The following is a 19,734-nucleotide window of genomic DNA, read 5'->3' as shown; positions in this document are numbered from 1 at the left end:
CTTTCAAAAGTATAGGGTCGGTGAGATTTTTTTTTTACATTTTTGAAAGAAGTTTTTGTGATGGTGATGCTCACCAAGGTTGCATTTATTTGATCAAATTATAGTAAAAGCAGTAAATTTGTGAAATATTATTACAATTTAAAATACATGTTGTCTATGTTAATATATTTTAAAAAGTAATTTACTTATGTGAACTTTTCAGTCTTCAGTGTCACATGATCCTTCAGAAATCATTCTAATATGCTGATTTGGTGCTCAAGAAACAATTATCAATGTTGAAAAATAGTGGAAACTAAAATAGTTTGTTCAGGATTCTTTGATGAATAGAACAGCATTTATTTGAAGAAGAAATCTTTTTAACACTGTAAAAGCAGTAAACTAAAGTAAAGTTCTTTCTGAATAAAAGCATTCATTTCTTTCACTAAATATCTAACTGACCACAACCTTTTGAACACTAATATATATTATCACAATCACATTACAACAACCACAAATTATTCGGTATACAATATCATATTCATAAATCGATTGACTCATTTATTTTAAATAGTTGTCAATGGACAAGTACTTCATCCATCCCATCAGTCCTATAATAATACCACAGGATTATGAGCAGGTCACCGACATAATCTCAATCACATACCATTCCTATCAAGAATTTCCCTAAACAGAGCTAGACTTTTATCCACCACGTAATGCAGAATAAACTGCTGGCCTTTCAGACAAGTTCTGTTGAAACAGGGGAATGTGGGTAGGAGTGTGACATGAACTGGGCAGAGATAGATAGAGAGAGAGATGCTGAGTGTGTGGGTATGAGTTTGAAGCTGTGCATGTAGGTTGCGTTGTGTAAACAGGATGTTTGTATAGTGCAGTAGAGGACGCTTACAGGACTGCACCGCGCTGTATGCTGCAGAACACGGTATACTGCAAGTATTCCCGTACACGTTGTGTGAATGTGGGTGTGTACATGTGCTCTCTTACCCATGGTGGCTGCTCGACTGTCCTCTTGATCTGAACCAATGCCTGTACGAGGACTACTGCTCTGTTCAGCCTCTGAGAAAGAACAAAAGATAGAAAGACATTAGTCTCCTACTCAGCAGATTCTCTTAATACATATATATGTAAATGCGAAGGTCTGAAGAGTTGAGCTCAATGTTCATCTTAATGTACAGTGATGCTCACTTGCAATCTTCAACATTTGATTTTCTGTGATGTACTGAACAGTGATAATGAATGAGTTGGCCTAATTTATATAGAAAAAATACTGAAAATATTGTACCTATTCAGGTCAAGTGACTGGCATCAATTCATCATTTTTATCTAAAAATAACATGACAGGATGCCGAGGCTGTTGTTCTCAAGATAAATGCTGATATGTTGTAAAATAAACTGTACATTTTAAATTACTATTATTAAAAATGGAAACATGAAAAACATTAATATAATAAAAATAAAAATATAAACATAACAAATATTTTTCAGCCAAATAAAAATGTATTTTAAAAGTTAGCTTTTTTGACAAATCTCGGCAGGGCAAATAAAAATCTGGCACAACTAAGCCAGTAGAATATGAATAGAAAACATACAAATAATAAACAGTTGAATAATTACTCTGATTCTATACATGCTGTAGTTTGATAAATGGCAAACATTCTGTGAGCAAACTGCAGCATAGAGTCTAGTGTATGTTCAATGAACAGAAACCTCTGACATGTTGGCATGTGGTTGATCATGTCAGCGATAGCTTTGGTAATCCGACATAAGAACATGTTTCTGTATAAACAGCAGACAAAGCGAAAACTCTGTATGTTTTCTATAAATCACTCATAGGACACTGATACAGCCATGAGCTCTGATACCACGACGAACTGAGGCTCAGCCAAATGGCTCATAAGCCTTGTAAATGAGAAACACACCGTATCAAAGTGCTCCAAAACCATTCAAATATTCTCTTTCTTTTCAACTTGTTTGGCAAGGCCGAGCGTAATCTCGTTGAACCCTCTTCACTGGCAGAGCATGGGGATTGTCTTGCCAAAGTGTAAACTCATTGAAGCAACACAATAATGACAAAACAACCTAATCCAACCATAAAACCTTCCTATTTGTGAGCGTTCCAGCTCTTTGCCACACGGATGTGAGGGAAAACGCAGATAAACACATAAAACGAATTCAAGTCAAGAAGCGACGGAGGATTTTCTGAATAGGGAATGAAAGAATGGAGGGGTTACCGCAAGGACTCTGGCAGGCGTTCAAAGAAAAGCCAGTAAAAAAGCTCAAGCTGGATAAATAAATAAGAGTGCTCCCTATCAGATGGGCCGCACGCCACAGCCAGTTCAAAGTCGAGGAGAGTCCGACTGGCTGCACACGTCTCAATGCAACGCTTCATTACGACTCTCACACTCTTTGTGGCCTACAGGACTCGGAGGCCGACCGCAAACTACTGCTCAAGACACATGAAAACACACAGACCACAGCAACACAACAGTGATTCTGGAGCAAATTTCTTATATCTATTTTTCTTATAGGCAATACACTAAAAGTTTATGTGAATTTGTGTTTGCAACCCATTTCACTTCCATAACGTGACATAATTCCAAGTGAAACAGGATATTTAGCCAAACGAAATGCAAGGTAGGATAGGATCATAAGAATTGGGCGTTACATACCAAAATGGAGCCAAAGAAAAAAGCGTTTTTTCTAAATTTGGCTATTGATTAACATTACCAAATAGCCTGAACGACCTAGGTGATGTTGCCAGAAAAGAAAAGTAATTTCAGAGGAAGAGAAAGTCATTACATAATGATTAAAAATTGCGAAGACAGATTATTTTTTGCCTTTGGAATAAGATGAACCACTGAATAAATCACAATAAGATCAGAAACGTGCATTATGAAAATAAATATGGTCAATTTGGATTTTATGTTGACTTTACGATCACGACTAGTCTTCAATCCGCCCTCTCATATAATTACTCCAGCGTAATTTTCCCCTGCCACAAAATATGAAATGTTTTCTTTAAATATATGTGCAAAGTGCAGCCTAATTATGTTGTTGTAAGTAAAATACACATGCTCTGGGAAAAAAAAAAAAAGAATTATAAACCCTACAAATCTTCATAAGTTCAATGACATTCCAAAGGAAGCGGTTGGACCCGGGCCATAATACTCAATGTTTTGATTATGAAAAATTGGAGAGGCCTTAAACAGTAGGAGACAGATGGATGCTGAGAGGTCTGGAGTTTGTTCCAGAAGAGACGAGCAATGTTTAAAAGTGCGGCAAATTAAAAATAAAAAAATAACCCAACACAAAAACATAAACAAACATGTCTGTCATCGCTGCGATTCTTCGCAGGCCAGGATGATTAGCGCTGCCAGCTACAAAGAGGGACACGCTCCAGTTCTCTCTCTCTCTGCTTTTCTTCTCCATGACTGTCTTCAGAGTCCTATGCGCTCCTGCCAAAAGCTGTGGCGGTTTCTAGGCAGTCAGCCCTCAGACCGAATCACTGGCAAGGAGAATCGGAGGGAAGGAAAAATAAAAGTGTCAGTTTGAGGGAGATACTGGCACCGAGAGGCTCTGACACATCTCTGTGTCCAAAAGGGCCCGTGAAGCTGAAGACACCAAAACATAAAGTGTAAATAAGAGAGGAATCTGTACCCAATTGAGAGCTCCTCATTTAATTTCCGACATAAGTCCAAGAAGAAAAAGTAGAAATGCAGATGGAAAATATGATGCAAAACTATCTGCTAGAAACAACGGCCATTTTCTTTGTGATTCATGTTTGCCATTAATGACAAAACAAAACATAATCTATTCATAAAACCTATTTTCCACACAAATCTAAGGGGAAAAATGCAGGTAACATTCACAACATAAATAAAAGAAACAAAAAAAGTAGAAATGCTGGTGGAAAATATGATGCAATAAAATGAGCTTGAACAACGTCCATTTTCTCTCAAGCGCGCCATTTTGTAAAGCCATTTCTCAAACTCTGAAACGCAATGGTAGCTTTCCTTAGTTGGACTACAACCCAAAGTGTAATCTGGAGACATGTTTGTCTAGTCGATTAGTAACCCAAGAAATATTCTCTGACCTATCAAGAGGACTGCTTCCTTCTCCTTCATCAAAACCAAAAATCATTTTTGCCTCTAGCTTCTGACTTCTTTGTGTAATATCTTTAGCATCTCGATGATTTAATGGCCCCAAGCTTAAGAACTTTTTGTCCTTGTATGTGCTTTCCATACTAAAACTGTCACTGCAGTAAAAGTGAGGTTGCTCCTAGTGAAAGTTGTTATTTCTTTTCATGCAAGCTACATTTCAAGCCAGGAATCAGTCATCGACACAGCCATTTACGTTTTTTTTTTCTTTTTGGCAGACATTTCATGAGCAGAGAGGAGGTTTGTCGTTGGCAGCCATTTTAGATCCCTCTTTCTGCTTTCTCTCCCTCTCTCTATCTCTCACACTCACTCTATCCCTCCCTCTTTTTCTCAAGCAAGAACAAAGTAAAAGTAACAGTACTGAAGAGTGCCAGCTTGCCCATGTGCCAACTCACTCCGGTCAGGGCAGAAGAGAGAGCGAGAGGGAGACAGACAGAGAGACAGAGAGGCAAATGGCCGCTGCTAAATGGTTGGCAGAGACTCTGAAGATTTAGAAAGTTGGAGTGGGCAGAGAGCGAAAGTCAGAGTGAAAGTTTGAGCTGTGGAAGTGACCTTACGTGAAAGACATTCCTGTGCACTGCCTCAGCCATTAGAGTGACTAACAGCTAAATAACAACATGAGGTATTACGCAGTTAGTCATGGCAGGAAGAGTGAGCAAACTTTCACTCTTTCAGAACCAGAAGAAAATAAACATAGTTTGGAGCTGAGTTCAGAATGTTCCTCTAGAAATCCTGCACACTGACACACAGAAACTCAACACTTTCCAAAACCCTCAAAATACGCCATCAGCTAGATAATTAGGGGTCATCATGAGGTCTGTAAAACTTTCTATTCATCAAAGGAAAATGGGTATCAGTTTCAACAAAAAAATATTAAGCAGAACAACTGGTTTTAACATCGATAAATGTTTCCTGAGCATCAGATCCGCATATTAGAATGATTTCCAACGGATCATGTGACACTGAAGACTGGAGTAATGGCTGCTGAAAATTCAGTGTTGCCATCGCAAGAATAAAAATGTTAAAATATATCAAAATAGAACACAAATTGTAATGATATTTTACAATACTGTTACTGTACTTTTAATCAAATAAGTGCAGCCTTGGTGAGCATATGAGACTTCTTTCAAAAATGTTAAAATAAAATCTTACTGACCCCAAACTTTTGAACAGCATAAAGCAAGTAGCCCATATATTTGTACATTAATAACAGCTATACTACAGGGACTGGTTGACGAGCGTTCTAAGGTGTGCAATAATTTTCAGCGAAATGCTTGGCTAAAATAGTTCCAGGCAGGTCTTGACCTCATTATATGTTCATATCACTTCGCCAAATGATTTCAGACTTCAAATGTCCTTACAGCCTACAACAGCATAAGAACTTATGGTTTCGCTATTAATAGCTGCCGAACGCTGTCGAAAGACGTACAGATTCAAGTAATTCACACATGCATAATCTCTCTAATAACTGCATTAGCTCAAGCCTCATTTACTAGCTCTAAAATGATGTTTTAGAAATTAGTAATGGAGGCGTGGGTTGTAAGAAATTAATCCTACACAGAAGAGCGTTTTAAGGACAAAAACCTGACAAATGTCTTAGAATACAACATCTGAACAGTGTCTTGAGGTGTAGTAACTGCAGCATAAGTGGAATTATTGACTCCAGTCCGGTGAATTATTAGAAAATAATGCACACCCAAACCTTTGCGTCATGGCCCCATTACCACCTCGGGTGTGCATTATTTTCTAATAATTCAACGGTCCGTCATCAATTATTCATTACTTATTAAATGGCTTGTACTGTAAGCAGCATAGCAATGTACATAAAGTTTTTATAGGAAGACATAAAAAGCACCTGTCAGTTATATACGATAGATAACAGAGGGTCTTATCTCTTTATCGTTGAAGATCCTTGCCCTGACAAAGGTTGAAGACCCCTAGATGATATTAAATGAATAAAAACACAAAAGGTACAAAAAAACAAACACTTGAGCAACACTAATTGCTACTACATTTCTAGCTACTTTTGCTACAAAACTTTTCGCTACTGGTGTTCATGTTTTTATTTTTATTTTTTTATTTTATTGGTTTATTTGATAGGGACCATGCATGTTCATGAACATTGTTGTATACAATACACCATGTAAATATGCCAGAATTAGTAAAAATAACTACTTTTCATCTGCAGCCCCTAAGCAGGTAACATAAGACTAACATAAAGACAGCCAACAATAATACAACATTAATTCACTATAAATGAAAAGATACACATAATAGTGACATATACATTGACAAAACAAACAACAAAACGAAAAATACGTACATACAATTTGTGCTTTACAGCCATATTAACTGAGGCACTGCTCAGATGTTCTCTCCTAAACTGTTGCCCGTCTCAATTAGTGATTTGAAGTTTAATTCATTTGAAAGAATCAGTTCATTTGAATGCTTCATTTCAAAGGATCTTTTCAAAGAAAAAGTTGAACTGATTCCTTTGAGACCTTTGCAGGTTTAATGCTGTCATCCTTATTGTTTGTCGATCAGATAAATACTGCTCTGATTGCAACATAAATAAAACAATGTGATAGTTATACATTTAAAAAGAAACTGACCCCTTAAACAGCACAGCTGACTACTTTTTCAAAAGGATGGCTTGACTGTTTAACCACATTAAATTACCATTAATTTGTCGCAGTGTTTATATGAGTGCTAATGTGTGTCTGTGTGTGTGGATTGGTCAACATCATTTGCTGAAACAGCCTGTAACGTTTCATTTCCATTTGTAGCTGAGCTGAATGAGGGTGACAAACTTTGTCATACCACACCCCAGCATTCTCCATCACTCTGAGAGGAAGAGATGCTATTTCCCTCAGCGCAGAGCCAATAAGACAGATGGATCAGAGGACATCCAGTCTGCTGAAATACTGAAACAATTATGAGCTGTCCCTTTACACTGCAACTGTGGAATTTAGTATGAAACAAAGAGTCACCAAGAGCTACAAAGAGCCCTTATGTATATTGTATAAACCACACTCTCATGGTGGCACTTCTTAAGGCAAGCAAAGAATTAAACTTATTGAAGAGAGCTATTCTATTACTTTTTAAGTGATCAGACTAGCGATTGTCCCCTGCTGGATGGTAAATCTGCAAAATAAGTCCTCTGGATTTCCACTGAAGGAGGAAGCTTACATGGGGGTGGGCTCTTTTAGCTTGGGCCAATAAGGAACTACTTAGAAGACCCTAGAAACCACACAACAGCATGCTAAAAACACGGACATCTTAGCAATGGCATAGCTAAATGTTTTGTTAGCATGTTGCTAATGTACTGTTAAATGTGGTTAAAGTTACCATTGTTTCTTACTGTATTCACGGAGAGAAGAGCCATCGCTATTTTCATTTTTAAACACTTGCAGTCTGTATAATGCACAAACACAACTTCATTCTTTATAAATCTCTCCAACAGTGTGTAATGTTAGCTTTAGCCACGGAGCAAAACCTCAAACTCATTCAGAATCAAATGTAAACATCCAAATAAATACAATACTCACATAATCCAACGCATGCATGTAGTATGCATGATGAACACTTTGTAAAGATCCATTTTGAGGGTTATATTAGCTGTGTAAACTTTGTTTATGCACTGTTTAAGGCAAGCACGAGCTCCGGGGGCGGAGAGCGCGAGCATTTAAAGGGGCCGCAGCATGAATCGGCGCATTTCTAATTATGCCCCAAAATAGGCAGTTAAAAAAATTAATTTAAAAAAAAATCTATCAGAATCTAACAGAATAAACCACCACTCAATTTCTTCCAAAAAAAAAAAAAAAAAGTTTTTGTTTAAATAGTGGATAATCAAAATGTAGCCATGCTGCAAATTCTGGGCTCTCAAACTCAAGGAAATCAATGGAAGATCCAATGCCAAATCTCCTGAACTGATTAGAACTTAGTGCTCAGTCCAAATGGAGTTTAGATTCACTCCAGGCTTTTATAAAGCATAACACAACACAACAATACATTACAAAACAGAACAACTCATTAAAACACAAAATAACAGAATAAATAGGGATGCAATGATATTAAATTCTGTCCAATACTGGTATGCTGATAAATATTTTCAAGTTGGTCGATAACTGATAAATGGTCAATATTAAAATCTATACTATTTTGTCTATAAAACAGAAAAATAAAAAACAAAAATACAGTAATCAGTCATTTTAAATGCTCCAAGTGAATTTAGGCATTACAGTAAAATCCCCCCCCAAAAAATGGATTTTCATTTTGAAATTTGCTAAAAATTATATTTAACAGTGTTGACGAATGGGGTAATTCACCACTTTGCAAGATGGTCTTTTGATAAAACAGTCTATGTAGTAGAAATGTGATGTTTATTTTTATTTTTTATTGGTGCTACATGGTGTTCCCTTTTGCCAAAAAGGTTAAGTGGTGCTCACTGTCGAGCCAAATGGGTGGAGATTAGCCTAGTCCAGCTCCACCTCTGTGGATCTAAGGGGTCGAGCTTAAACTAATTAGGTTGAAGGATAGGGTTAAGGTTAAGGTTAAGTTAGTGTGATGTTGGACCTTCTAGCTCCACCAATTAGATCCAGAGAGGAGGAGCTGGACATCAAGCACGACCCATTGGCTCTGGAGTGAGCAGCCTCTCAAAAAGGTAGGAAAACTTCAACACCCATAATGCACTGGGCTCGATTAGACTGTCCATTAGCAAGGATACAAAAACTTTGTTCATCATTCAGCAGGCTTTTTCTGACAAACAAATGTGATATCTCTGTGCAGTAACATGGAACATGAACACAAATCAGCAAAAATACCCTTTTTCTGAGTGTTTAATAATGTGAGTGTTAGATGATGGAAAAGGTCATATAAATGTAAAAATAAAGGAAATTAGCATGCACACTTAAATATACAATATGAATGTGCATCCCTAAACATAATGCAAAACAGCACAATGCAACATAACGTAACACAGCCCAATCAATGGATGTGTGTCTCAGACATCATAGCCTGTTAATCTGATCACATCTCTCCTACATTTCCCTCTTTTTTTCCCTGTGTATCATTCAGTCTCTCTTTTCAGCACTGCTGATCAGTTTCAAAGCTCTGATTTCATTGCTGATCTGTTTTCTGCTGAAGAACAAACACAGTGAATGCACATCTCTATAAAATTCTCTCTCTTTTCTGTTCTGTCTGCATCTCTTTCTGTCTCCATGAGAGCTGTCAGGGTAAGAGTTATTGATCCTGGCCATTGCCATCACAGCCGGCCAATAAGTCTTTAACATCTAGAGAAGAACTGAATGAGAATGTCAGACTGAAAAAGAGCGTGTGTGAAAGAGCGAGAGTGATAGGGAGGGGTCTCTTGAAGCATTTAGCAGTCTGGCGGACCACACTGGCCCCCGGGCCTGCATGGATATGAATCCACTGGGAAAGTTTTAATGGGATATCTTAATATCTTACGAATATCAGTGTTCATCTAAATTCATTACAGACCCTCTAGATGGACAAGCGCCAGGGTAAAACAGAAAGGAAAACAGCAGGTTTTGTTTTTTAAGACCGCCAGGTGTCAACAAGCACTACTGATAGGAAATTTCTGTTTGGCAACAGTTTTTAAATATGGAATATCACAGCTGAGGGGAAATATTGGGGGAAAAATGCAGCAGAATTGTATATTGGACAATGTTTATAGTATTTTTCTTTAGTTAATCTTATTTAATTTAATTTCAATTATTTATTTAATTTAGGTTTTACCACTGATGCACAAGTCAGACCAGATGTTTACTTTATAAGATGCGTTGTATGTCTGTAATTGCAGTCAGGGTCAGACTATCACTCTTACAATTCGATTTAAATGTTGCAGTTTGTAATCAAGTTATCGGCCAACTGGAGAGTAACTCAATTTTATTTACTCGCTAAAGCCCATTTAAACTCGCATTTGGTGCTTGCCGAGTGTCAATTCTGGAACCTGCATGCAGCACTCTGAGAAAGACTGTAGAGAGAGATAAAAAGAAGGGGAGAGAGGGAATGTCTACTCTTAAATCTCTCTCTGAAATTGCTGAGGTAAGGAGAACAGGGTCGATGCCGCAAAGCTGACGTTTAATGAAGGAAGCCTGTGCTTTTATGTGGTCCGGCAAACTGGTGTCCTATATAAAGACAGAGAGAGCATGAAAGGATGAGTACAGTCACATTTATGAAAAAAATGTCTCTTAAATATACTGTAAATAAAACGAATGCTATAAATTGCCTCTATTCACAGGTAAATTAACTTACCTGTTTAAATGATTGGTTATATAAATGCTAAACTTTTTAAATCCATTAATTCGGGCAACAGTTGTACACTGACAAAAAACAAAGCTGAACATGAAATTATGGCAACTGGCACAAATATTAATAATAACACACCATAATGAAATTGATACTAAAACATAATTCATATTAAAATTATTAATATAATTTCAATATATATTTTATCATGCAGTATTATTATTATAAATGTTTAAAGTGCCCATATTATGGATTTTTGAAAATTACCTTTCATGTTGTATGTAACATATCTCTAAGTGAATGAAAACATCCTGAAAATTTTTAAATCTGAAAGTGCACCGTATATTAAGTTATTGTCTCAAAAGTAAGAGTCGACTCTGAGTCAATTAATCGAGTCGTTTGTAAAACGAATCTTAAAGGTGCCCTAGAATTAAAAATTGAATTTATATTGGCATAGTTAAATAACAAGAGTTCAGTACATGGAAATGACATACAGTGAGTCTCAAAAGACCTCCGAAGAACAGGCGAATCTCAACATAACACCGACTGTTACGTAACAGTCGGGGTGTACGCCCCCAATATTTGCATATGGCAGCCCATGATCGAGGCATTACACAAGGGCAGCCAGTATTAACGTCTGGATGTGCACAGCTGAATCATCAGACTAGGTAAGCAAGCAAGGACAACAGCGAAAAATGGCAGATGGAGCGATAATAACTGACATGATCCATGATAACATGATATTTTTAGTGATATTTGTAAATTGTCTTTCTAAATGTTTCGTTAGCATGTTGCTAATGTACTGTTAAACGTGGTTAAAGTTACCATCGTTTCTTACTGTATTCACGGAGACAAGAGCCGTCACTATTTTCATTTTTAAACACTTGTAGTCTGTATAATGCACAAACACAACTTCATTCTTTATAAATCTCTCCAACAGTGTGTAATGTTAGCTTTAGCCACGGAGCACCATCAAACTCATTCAGAATCAAATGTAAACATCCAAATAAATACAATACTCACATAATCCGACGCATTCATGCATGCAGTATGCATGGCGAACACTTTGCAAAGATCCATTTTGAGGGTTATATTAGCTGTGTAAACTTTGTTTATGCACTGTTTAAGGCAAGCGCGAGCTCCGGGGGCGGAGAGCACGAGCATTTAAAGGGGCCGCAGCCTGAATCGGTGCATTTCTAATTATGCCCCAAAATAGGCAGTTAAAAATTTTTTAAAAAAATCTATGGGGTATTTTGAGCTGAAACTTCACAGACACATTCAGGAGACACCTTAGACTTATATTACATCTTGTAAAAAAACATTCGATGGCAACTTTAAGCCATTTCGTTGTGACGTTACAATGAATCATTAGCATAGTGCCCGCCCACTTATTGTGCACGCAAACTCGAACTTGAAACCCGAACTTTGTGCTGTGTGTTCCCGTCATTTTACTGACAACTGCTTCTTCAACCTAAATGCGTTCAACGAGGGATTCACAGGCCGGTTGTTATGGAAGGATGGCTCAGTACCCAGTTTATTTGGACCAGCTCCTCCGAATCACAACCTGTAAGTACGATTAATAATTGTTGCCACGTTTGACAGACTGACTGTTTTGTAAGAAAGAATGTAATTATAATTCTCACAGAGAAAATAATTTAAATTAGTTAAGTTTTTAAGGAGCCAAGCTATAAAACTGCCCCCAAACAAAAAGACTCTCCTGTTCTGATGTGCAATCCAACTGAAACAGCACAAGTCTATATGTCCTCTAAGTAAAAAAATAAATAAAAATCTTCTAGACAATTTTTTGATTAGCAAGGACTAAAATCCAGTGTCTAACATCCACATGGTTCTGAGTTTCAGTTCAATGGCCTAAGTAGAGTAACGTTACTGGACTAAAACCCTTAGACGGTTCAGTCAGAACATGTCAGTGACGTCTCCGCGTCCAAATTCCGAGCCAATCACCTCATTCTCTGCAGCATGCACAAATACGTATTTAGTTGTGTTGTGTACGCTCCGCGCAGCTTGTAGGTCTCCAGCTAACCAGCTAACAGCAATATGTATTCGCTCACAATTGTCTAGAAATGTATCAAATGTTTTTCGTTGTTATTACTTGGAGTTATGATAAAGAATAGAGCAATACGTCAGTGGTTTATCAATACGTTTCTGCGTTGGGCTAACCAGGCTGTTGGGCTGTGTTTACCACCAAGCTGTGGGCTAGGTTCGCTAACATAAAACAACTTATTTCCTCTCTGAGTCTTTATTTTTAGAACAGAGCAGAGCACCATCATTATTATAATATAATGTAAGTGATGCAAGCTCTGAACACTGTACTCCGTGTTAACCAGCAGCAGTCATCTGACCAATCACCACAGATTAGTATCACACAAACAAGGGGTTTGGCAAAATGAATCTTTGAGTGAATCGTTTGGGAGTTGTTGAGCAAATAAGGTAAAAATAAATGCATATTATAAGACAAAGTGTTTTTTGACCTTGCATGCTTTTAAACCTGTTGTTGGGGACTTCCAAAACAAAAATAGGAACCTTTCAAATGCCATATACAGTAAAAATAATGTGCATTACAAAAATGTATACTACTACTACTAATAAAGATGATTGTTTATGTATTATTGTGTCAAAAATAAAAATAAAAATCATTTCTGAACATTGAAAAAACATAATAAATATCATAAAAAAATCATATTGGTCAACCTGTAATGTAAAAATAAAATAATGAAAAGGAAAAAGTGGTTTGAACACACAACAACAAGAGTCGGATGAAAAAACATCTACAATTTTCCATGAGAATGGAAAAATAAGTGTTCAAAAACAATATTCAGTGAGGACAATCCCTCACAAATAGCTAACGGAGGAGGAGCTGTCCAACAGCTGCAAAATCCAAATGACAGTCTTTTACTTCTCGTCTCAACTACTGGGGGGCCTGTGAGGAAGGAGTGGGCGAGCGACGCTGAGAGGGACTCACTAAGGGGAAAATGGTAGGCGGAGGTAATTGGTCCAGCTGACCTTTTCTGCAAGATTGCAGCTTCCTGTGGCAGAGGGGTATTATGGGGCTGCCCGAGTCTGACAGTAATAACACACTGCAGCTATTTGCTCAATCTGAACGCCTGGACAAATCACTGCCAGCTGGAGGAAGACAGGCAAGGCTATACAAGAGTCACACTGCAGGTGCAGACACACACACGTATGCACACTTTGCACGTGTTACGTTCTAACAATGACACCTCAGAAACATATCTACCCTGAACTCTAAATCAAGAAAAACACATGGAAGTCATATTACTAAAAGAACCAAAAACGTTACCTTTTTGTTTATGATCATATGAAAACGAAAAATGATGTCATCAGCGTTGGGGAAAGTTACTTTTAAAAGTAATACATTACAATATTGCGTTATTACCAAAAAGTTTTAAAACAGAAAAGTTCTATTTTTGGCAAATGTAAAGGCCCTTTCACACAATAAGTGAAATGAATAAGCCTCAGGCTGAAGGAAATGCAAATTCAAGCCTGTACAGTAGAGGGCGCAGCTCAGACAAACCATTCTGGAATACAGAAGAATAGGACGGAGGAGAAGTAAATAGTAAATGTATGCTCACATTTAGTCTAGAACTACTCTAGAATAACCATCATGTTTACACAGTGCACACAACGCCCCTGCACTCCCGATTTCAATCAGCATGGGGACAGGAGAGCAGTCAGTCAATAAATGGGAAAACGAAGTAACTTGCGTTACTTATTTGAAAAAGTAATTCAGATATTTTGCTGTAAATTTAAAAGTAATGCATTACTTTACTAGTTACTTGAAAAAAGTAATCTGATTACGTAACTTGCGTTACTTGTAATGTGTTAGCCCCAACACGGGTCATCAAGTGAGCAAATTATGACAGAATTTTCATTTTGGGGTGAACTACCCCTTTAAGGAACACACATTATCAATTAAAACTGCACTTTATACAATTACATAACTAAATTAATCAAAGCAAACAAATAGTTTTTTATGAAAAGTATTGATGTGCCAATCTAACAAACAGCCTTAAAACACAAAAATCTGAACTAAACCGATGCAGATGCACATCCTAGATTAAACATACTCTATCAAAAACAGCTGATTGGCTCTTCCAATTGGAAAGTGGGATTACCATTCCTACAGCCGTCAAATTCATTTTTCTACAGGTGGATGATCTCCTCTTCTTCATATCGTCTCTTGTCTGACTTACAAACCTGAAGCTCTAATTCATAGGTGGCCACCAGAACGTAGTTTGAGCCTCATCAATCTCGTTCACAGGTACTACAGTGTCATGTTCTGCTTTTGAATCAGAGAAATAAACTAGTAGTACTAGTTCAGTGCCAAACCAGTGTTAGTCTGACTCAGAGGGCCATTAAACAACAATAGTTATTGAGGCTGTAGTTGAAGAGGGCACTCTGAGGCTTCACTCGCATTGTAAGTAAAGAATTATAAAGCTCCTATTTTTTCTGCTTTTCCGCAAGCCACAATATAAAAACCAGATGTGAACGGCGTATTCCTTTCAAGTTATTTTTGGATGAGTTTCATAGACATATTAAAATATATATTTATATAAAATGGCTTAAACCACCCACCATAGCCTTTGGATCAGCTATAAAGCACTCTCTCTGCAATTTGAGCATAGCATGTCATTTGTGAGGACTCATGCAGAGTGCACAAACGCTGGCACGTGAAATTATAATGCTAAGTGATTATACGCACACACAGCATTTACACAAATTATGTGTACACGCAAATACATGCATGCATACGTACATGCAACCCTCACGCACAACAATCAGTATGGTAAAAGTTCCAACGTCACGTGTGTGGGAAAGCCTTTAGCGGCTACCAGTTCGTGCCTTCGCCATCCACTGTTTCCATGATTATGGGGATGAAATTGAGTTTCCATCAAAACATTCGCTGAGATCTCTAATTGGCCTTCAGAGCTAACAGGAGAGCGGAGGCTACAGTAGGTCATGGCGGACGGGCAGATCTCACAGGGCACACTTCCCAGCTCTCCCTCCATCGCCATTCCGGGAGTGGAAGAAGGGCAGGGCTGTCTGGGTGGGCGCTGGGAGGGTGTTTGGTTTGGAGAGGGCTCCAAGGCCAGAGTCGCGCCAGGACCCTCAACACAGAGGCCTCACCCTCTGGGTTACTTCCATCACCCTCCCTGTCTCTTCTCGGCACAGGATTCTTTTCAAATTGCGGTTTCTTAGGGCCTAGCAATGCGGTTGGAGATCCATAATAAATAGGAATTTTCCTCCGCTGAGGTCGGAGAGGCTGCAATCCCCTCTGATCTGACACCCGGGTTCCCGCTCTGCTGTAACGGACTTTACCGGAATGGACCGGACACAGTGCCAGTAGCAAACAATAGAATCGAAACCACAACAGTACTGGCTGATAACCTACTTTTCACCTACATAAACATTTCACAATTCTGGCATCATTTACTCACCCTCATGTCATTCCAAACCTTTGGAATTCTGTGGAACATTTAAGTAGTTCTTCTGAACTGTTTTGTACATGACCACTGATTTTCATTGTATTGACAAAAACAACAAGTCATACAGGTTTGGAACGACACAAGTAAATGACAACAATTTTGGGGTGAACTATCCTAAACAAACATCCTCAACTGTCTAAAGGACCCTAAAGAGCTAAAGGGACTTTTTCAGGGTTATTATTATTATTATCACATTGGGTGTGTATAGAATTGGTGCAAAAAGTCAGTGTCACCAGTAGGGGGCAGCGTTGCCGGAGCCAGTGCCACAGAGTGAAACTGCTTAGAAATGTGGAAATTTCCAGTACAAATATTCTCGATTCTACAGGTTGTTAGTGATGTTTGGAATTTCTATACAGTTTGGCACACTGTAATGCATTATTTAACATTAATTTTTATTTAAAAGAAAATGCCTCAGGCTTTTTAATGTCTTTGTTTTAATTATAAATACATGGCAAGATCAGTTATTTAACATACAAAAAGAGTTTTTATTTATATAGCATTTAAGCTCATCAACAGCCTCATAAAGCCAACACACAATGTTGCTGATACACAGTGTCAGGAGTTTGTCATGCCATGTCATGTTTGTTCCTTATGTGAATTGGGGGAACCATAAAATCAGGCTGAGTGTCTGAGGGTGCTAACCACCCCGGGTGGTTTGTATTGTGGTGGAGGACGCGGTCTGAAACACAGATACACACTGGCCTTGTCTCTGTCTCGGGGTTCTTGGATCCTCCAGTCCTCACGTGGCAGCCTCCGCTGCTTCAGTGTGGCTTGGCTGCATGCAGCAAGCTCTTCGTCCAGGACTGATGAGGGCTTTCCTCATTCAGAAAGCTTGGAAAACTTACACCGACGGCCATGCAGGCCAAGCCCTGAGATCTCACAATTAATCTTCATTGTTTAGTCTATTCAAAGCAAAGTTTTTAAGTAAAAACTGAAAAGTTTGTATAAAAGTGATTTAATTTAATTGTGTAAAAGAAAAGTTCATTACAGACTTACAGAACTCATGCAAGTGCCTAAAAACTCAAACAGCTTTGTGGTTCTTCCAAAAAACAAACAAACAAAAAAACGTACAGACTTTGCATGAATCCATCCAAAACTGTAAGAGTAACAGTGTTGAGCCAGATCCTCAAAATTTAGCCAGCTAAACTAACAACAACAACAAAATTAGCTAAGCTAAAATAAAAAAAGCTATATACATGCTACATTTAACATTTTTTTAGCAATAGGACAACATGAACTTATGAAGAACTATACTTCTGTAGCATTTTTTAATCTCAGTTAAAGGTCCCGTTCTTCGTGATCCCATGTTTCAAACTTTAGTTAGTGTGTAATGTTGTTGTTAGAGTATAAATAAAATCTGTAAAATTTTAAAGCTCAAAGTTCAATGCCAAGCGAGATATTTTATTTAACAGAAGTCGCCTACATCGAACGGCCAGTTTGGACTACATCCCTCTACTTCCTTCTTTAATGACGTCACTAAAACAGTTTTTTGACTAACCTCCGCCCACAGGAATACACAAGAGTTGCGTTTGTAGAGTGTGTTTGTCGCCATGTCGTCGAAACGCTGTTATTTTCATCCCGCAGTCCAATCACCAGGTCTGATTCCGGCTCAAATTGATAGGGTAAAATTAAAGACATGTTTACAATAACACTGAGCGCGTGCATCTCCACGTTATGGTAAGAGGCGTGACTTTTCCGGGCACGGTGCGCTCAGAGCTGTCGAATCACAACACAGGAACCGCTGGCACAATCAGAACTCGTTACGTATTTCTGAAGGAGGGACTTCATAGAACAAGGAAGTCATCAGCCCATTTTTATGACAGTGGAAACAGCGGTATACAGATAAGTAAATTATGTGAAAAATACTGTGTCTTTTTACACGCGAAACATGAACACATGTTATATTGCACACTATAAACACAATCAAAGCTTCAAAAAACCACGAAAAACGGGACCTTTAATGTTATTTTTTAGAATCAAAAGTTTTTTCTGTTAATATTTAATGTTTTCTGTTAATATTTCTGTTAATACTTAATGTGCTGTAAACATGAACAATGAACAATTCTATTTTTATTAACTAACATTAACAAAGATTAATAAATGCTGTAAAAATATATTACTCATTGTTAGTTTATGTTAGCTAATGCATTAGCTAATGTTAGGGATAGGTCACATAAAAATGTAATTCACATAAATTAAATCTGTTCATCATATAAAGTGAAATCCAGTGTTGGGGGTAACGCGAGTTATGTAATCAGATAACTTTTTTCAAGTAACTAGTAAATTAACGCATTACTTTTAAAACAAAACCTCTGAGTTACTTTTTCAAATAAGTAACGCAAGTTACTTTGTTCTCCCATTTATTGACTGACAGCTCTCCTGTCCTCATGTTGATTGAAATCGGGAGTGCAGGGGCGTTGTGTGCAACATGTAAACATGATGGTTATTCTAGAGTAGTTCTAGACTAAATGTGAGCATACATTTATTCATTTACTTTTCCTGCATCCTATTCTTCTGTATTCCAGAATGGCAGCACAGCTAAAAGGCTTGTTTGTTAGAGCTGCGCCCTCTACTGTACAGGTGTGAATTTGCATTTCCTTAAGCCTGAGGATTATTCATTTCACTTATGGTGTAAAAGGGCCTTTACATTTGCCAAAAATGTAACTTTTTTGTTGTTATAACAACAAACAAACAGCCCAGCCCAAATTACAAAAAATAACGCAAAAGTAACGTAAAGCATTACTTTCCATAAAAAGTAACAAAGTAACACAATTAGTTACATTTTTAGGGAGTAATGCAATATGGTAATGCATTACTTTTAAAAGTAACTTTCCTCAAAAGTGGTGATATCTTCTCTTGAACCGCTCGATTCATATGGATGCAAGTTTTGGTTACCTGGACTTTCAATGGAGGGACAGAAATCTATCAGCTTTCATAAAAAATATCTTACTTCGATTTTTGAAGATTTAAGTCTTGACATGAGGGTGAGTAAATAATGACAGAATTTAAATTTTTGAACAATATAAAAGTATCCCTTTAACAAGTTTTTTGTTAAAGGATCATATATTTATCATATATTTTTGTTTGTTAAATGTTTTTACCTCCAGAACACAGCCATTCATTTGATTCAATGAAAAGATTCAACTCAAAAATGTGATTTTTACAAAAGAAGCAATGCCGGTTGACAGAAAATACACATAACTTAATTCCTGACACACTGTAAGGTAAAATGTAATGCTCAAGCATCAGCTTAAAAGCTCTATGATTGAAAAACTAGCTACAGTAGACTAGCAACTCACTACTGAGAAATGTAGCTTCACTATTTCCAGCTAGACTGCCTAACAGTCACGTATCAGAAGGATGTCAGTTATATCTTTCCCCCCTTTTCCTCTTCTCACCCTCTCTGAGTCTTGACTAGCACGTCACATCTGTGCAGGTTGTGGGGCGGGTCGATTATCAGCCCAGACAGTGATCTGCTCCAGGACTCTGCTCTCTTTCTGATTACACTAGCATCTGATTTAGTAGAAATGGCCCCCCTCTGATCCCCCTTCTCCGTTCCACGTATAAACAACCGTATAAACAGTAATCAGTGTATAACAGCAATGCAACTTTAAATAGGGAAAAACCATGTATGGCATTCCAAAGTTGGCATTTATAATGTGGTTTACGGAGAAGATTCGATACAAACATCCAGACAATGTCAGCTGTAACTTCACAGCTATGTGAACATATGACACTGACCCAGAGTGTGACGTGGCACTTTCATGCAGCTTTAAAAATATCCG

General features: G+C 37.7%; 1 protein-coding gene across 4 annotated transcripts in view; it reads right to left on the bottom strand.

Moving 5' to 3' along the window:
- Positions 1–19,734, bottom strand: part of nfic (nuclear factor I/C) — a 131,691-nt gene that overhangs the window by 35,542 nt on the left and 76,415 nt on the right. For all 4 annotated transcript variants that reach the window (XM_048208880.1, XM_048208883.1, XM_048208882.1 and 1 more), the window contains exon 3: positions 982–1,053. In XM_048208880.1, coding sequence (XP_048064837.1) covers positions 982–1,053 — 72 coding nt within the window. The remainder of the gene's footprint in view (positions 1–981; positions 1,054–19,734) is intronic.

This window comes from Megalobrama amblycephala, linkage group LG12, assembly GCF_018812025.1.
Source record: "Megalobrama amblycephala isolate DHTTF-2021 linkage group LG12, ASM1881202v1, whole genome shotgun sequence".
Lineage (NCBI taxonomy): Eukaryota > Metazoa > Chordata > Actinopteri > Cypriniformes > Xenocyprididae > Megalobrama > Megalobrama amblycephala.
Note: the sequence above shows the minus strand (reverse complement) of the source record. Positions and strands in the feature narration are given on the sequence as shown.